Source organism: Poromitra crassiceps (genome assembly GCF_964638095.1).
Source record: "Poromitra crassiceps genome assembly, chromosome: 12".
NCBI classification, from domain to species: Eukaryota; Metazoa; Chordata; class Actinopteri; order Beryciformes; family Melamphaidae; genus Poromitra; species Poromitra crassiceps.
The window spans coordinates 15,200,638-15,204,771 of record NC_139632.1 but is presented as its reverse complement, the minus strand read 5'-3'; the positions used below and the strand labels follow the sequence as shown (position 1 = coordinate 15,204,771).

At 49.2% G+C, this 4,134-nt stretch overlaps 1 protein-coding gene across 1 annotated transcript in view; it reads left to right on the top strand.

Annotated features, from left to right (window-relative positions):
* acbd6 (acyl-CoA binding domain containing 6) overlaps positions 1-708 on the top strand; it is a 36,671-nt gene extending 35,963 nt beyond the window's left edge. The window contains exon 8 of the mRNA XM_083648090.1: positions 84-708. Within this exon, the coding sequence (XP_083504216.1) occupies positions 84-238 (155 nt within the window). The 3' untranslated portion in view covers positions 239-708. The remainder of the gene's footprint in view (positions 1-83) is intronic.
* The last annotated feature ends 3,426 nt before the right edge of the window (positions 709-4,134 follow it).

Genomic DNA, 4,134 nt, shown 5'->3' with positions numbered 1-4,134 from the left:
TCTTTATTTTATTCCACTCCTCCACCCTTCTTTTCTCTCTCTCTCCCCCCTCCTCTCCCTCCCTCCCTCTCTCCCTCCTGCAGCATCGGCGTGTGAGTTTGCCGATATCGTGGAGCTCCTGCTGAAGGCGGGAGCCGACCCGTCCATCAAAGACCTGGAGGGCTCTCTCCCCGAGGAGGTCACCGAATCCAACGCCATCTCCTCCCTCCTGCGCCAGTACACCGCTCCCAAAGGCTAGACTCCACCCCCAGCCCCTGTCCCCGCCCCTCTCTCCGCCCCCGCCCTAGTCTCATCCCTACTCAGCCCCAAATCCCCGAGCCTTCCCACTCGACCACCCTTAGCCCTTAAGAGACTCTCTTCAACCCCAGCAGCTAGTAGACCACGATTTGCAAAAGTGTTTTCTTTGATTTTACTTCTGAATGCTTGAGGTGCGTTTGATTTAGCTCGCTTGGCTCATTTAAAACTGTGGAACAGGAAGAGTAAACGATAGGTGTACACCCTTCCAGATTGTAAGGCGGCAGAAATGAAACGCACCTCAAGTATTTTTAGACTACATTGACTTTTTTCTGCCCAGATCTGGCAACCACCCAGTCCCTTTAGTCTGGGTCAGACCTCTCTGTCGATTTCAGTTACTACGGTTTCCTCTTTGTTCAGTTGTGTTACACTCCAAGGAATGCTTTGATCATTTGTCATTTATCACTATTAAAATCTTAAACAACTGTCACTTTGTTTTTTACGTCAGTAGCCAAGCCATCCATAAGTTTGGAGTGTGATATGCTCTATCAAACCATTTATAGTAGTAATACAAACACACTGCCTGTGTATATAATGCTTCAACCGCCCTTGCCCCAATACCATCCACACGCATCACACTAAAGTGTGTACTGGCCACCAACCAAATCTCTACACATCAAACTAACTTGGCCATCGTATTTACCTCAGCCAAAGGCCAAATGCTCGTCAGTTGTGTCTGTTTTTCTAGTCTACCTGCCACTTTGTCCACTTTAAAAAATCATATTTTTCTGTGAAATTGTGAAAGAAGCTGGTGCATTTTGGAATGGATCAGCCACTGTGGTCAGTGAATGAAACGTTCTTTTCTCTTCTGCACACAGCTCTTCACTGTTTGAGTTCACACCTTATATCCACACCCTGCTCCACTGCCCACCACACTAGCCCATATTCACAACCCTGTCCTGAAGTAGTCCATGCTGCACACACACACACACACATACAACACTGGCCTGCAGAACCTGCCTCTCCTCTATGATGTCACTTAAGATGGATCTGGATGTTCTCCAAATAACCAACACATGGACTGAGTCCAAATCTGCTTTACTCCTGCTAAAGCCCCTCTGATCAGCACATTCTCTCTGCCTTGGCGCACACAAACACACTCTCTCTCCCCCTCTCTCTCTCTCTCACACACGCACACTCTCTCTCTCCCCCTCTCTCTCTCTCTCTCTCTCTCTCTCACACACACACACACATCCTCCACCAGATGGGAACACAGTAAATCTGGATCCTGGCTCTTAACTACAGCTTCAGAAGCTAATGCACATTCTGAACTAAACAATGGCGACAAAGAATAATCCTTTACTCTCTGTCATTTCAGAACTTCATCTCAGAACTTGCCTCCACTCCCCTCCTGCTTTACTTATTCAAAATCCACCTGGATGTAAGAAGGCATTAGATAACTTCTCAAAAATGCCTTCTTCTTCTTCTTCTTCTTCTTCTTCGATCTGTGATCCTTAGCAGTAGTTGAACCACCTGGCATTGGTAGTCAACGGCAGTAGCGTCAATTCAAATTCTTTATTTTTTTTCTTGACAGCTTTTGCGTACAGTGCCTGCAGTGAATTGAAATGCACGTGAGCGGTGCGTTACCTGAAGCGAATTAAAATCGTTCCACATCATCTCCATAATCTGCATCCATGTCCCGTCCTTGCCTCCTGCACAAATCACACAGGAGAAGAGGCCCGGGAATATGTTTAAAAAGTCCAGCCGCCAGAAACTTCTTCAATCTAATTTTTGGCATCTCCTCGCATGCATTTTGAGAAGGAACCGTGGAAGGGCTCCTGCATGAGTTGAGACGAAGCCTTTTCAGTATGCCACCTGAGTCTGAGACGAGACGACAATCCCACATAGAGATGAGCAGTGACCATCACATTGTTATACATTCCACCCGCATCCGGCCATTAGGCTGTTGCTGTATCTCTAAAGCCTGTTTGGGGGGCGCTGCGTTGTCTCCTCGTTGCTTCTTAAACCCCCCTCACACGGGCTGGAGGTAAGAGAGGGTGACGGCAGCCATGTCTCCCCCCCGGCTCGTCTGCAAGACTCTGACACTAAGCCCATTATGCTTCCATTATGGCCCTTCAATTTCCCTCTGAGCTCTTCACTTTTGACACCGCATCTCCATCCCTCTCCAAACCACAGACCCCCCCACCCCCCCCTCCCTCCACACACCCCCCCCCCCTCCCTCCCCAGCCCCAATATTGTTCTTAACGGTTATGCATTTTTACAAGTTGCCTCTCCCTACCTCAACCTCTCTCTCTCTCTGTCTGTCTCTCTCTCTAACTGTATTAAGCGCAGATGCCCTCCTGGGGAACAGAGTCCTCCCTCTCTTCTCCTCCCCACTCTCAGCACCCTCCCATCCTTTCTTTCTCTCACCTTCGCTCTCTCCTCCTTTTACCTCTCCAGTCCCCTCTCTTGTTTTCTGTCCTGTCTTCCAGCCGCGGCAGGCCCTGGTAGGCCCTGGCAGGCCCTGGCTGGCCCTGGCTGGTGGAGGGCTAAAAGCAATAGCATGTCGTTGCTTTGGCCATCGCTTATTGCAATCCTTTACCCCCCCCCCCCTTCTCTGCATGCTGCTGCACTGCGCCCCCCCCCCCCCCCCACACACACACACACCCAGAGCAGTGTGTCTGGGAATCCAACAGTAAGCAGAAATCCTCTCTGCTGTTGAAATGCTTCCCACTAATATCAGAGAGGGGGAGAGACTCATTCACTGGTGTCCAAGACTGTGTGTGTGTGTGTATGTGGTGTGGTGTGGTGTGTATGTGCGTGTGTGTGTGTGTGGTGTGTATGTGCGTATGTGTGTGTGTGTGTGTGGTGTGTATGTGCGTGTGTGGTGTGGTGTGTATGTGCGTGTGTGTGTGTGGTGTGTATGTGCGTGTGTGTGGTGTGTATGTGTGTGCGTGTGCGTGCGTGCCAAGGCGGCTTGGCTCCAAAGCTTTATGTTCAGTTTATGGTGATGAACAAGCGTTTCTGCTCTCCACTGTCAGTGGAGACCTTAGCTTCCTGCCATCGGGACAAGCCAACAAACAGCAAGGAGTCTAGTTTGTACCCTCATATATTTGTGTCATATAACCACTAGGAGGAGTGCATTGGAGACCGAGGCCTTCAATACAGCAAACAGATGATCATCACGGAGGTATTTGTCACGCTACCCTCCGGGGTCATGAACCCTCCTCCCTTGGTTACACGTCATCTATCTCGTACAGTATCTCTGCGGGCAGGGGGCGACTATCGAGTGAAAAGGGCCCGCTTTCACATTAAAACAGCATTGAGCCCACAACCTTGAGGGTGTCATTGAGAGGCCTCGGTTTGCCTCCCGCCTCTCTCTTTAAAGCTCACTCCGTCATGCTGTGGATCATTGTTCACTGCAGGGAGGATGGAGTCGTTTGCCGGCGAGAGAAATGCCCTGTCTCGACGCCGCGAGATTGAGTTTAAGGCCCGACCAAATCCCATCTATTTTGCATGTTAATTTATTCCCCGTTGCCTCAGACGGAAAAAAAGAAGTGTTTCCTTCAGGAAGTTTGTAATAAAAGCCTGGCGATCGATGATAATGGCATTTGCGCTTGTGTTTGTCATCTTCGCAAAAGCAACAGTGGCGGAGTTTCCACAGATTTATTTGTATACTAGTGCTGTAAGTGGCGTGTAAATTATCCTAACTGTCTGTGTGGCTCTTTATCTTTGTAAGGCAGTACTATTAGAGCCTATCCATTAATGCCCATAGCCCAGCCAATCAATGCTGGAATAAAAATCCGCTCAATTTGTGGCGTTTTATGCAAACGTGCAAACTCGGAACTGGGCTGACTCTTTGCTTTTTGTTTTTATAATGCAACAGGAAGGGCTCAAACA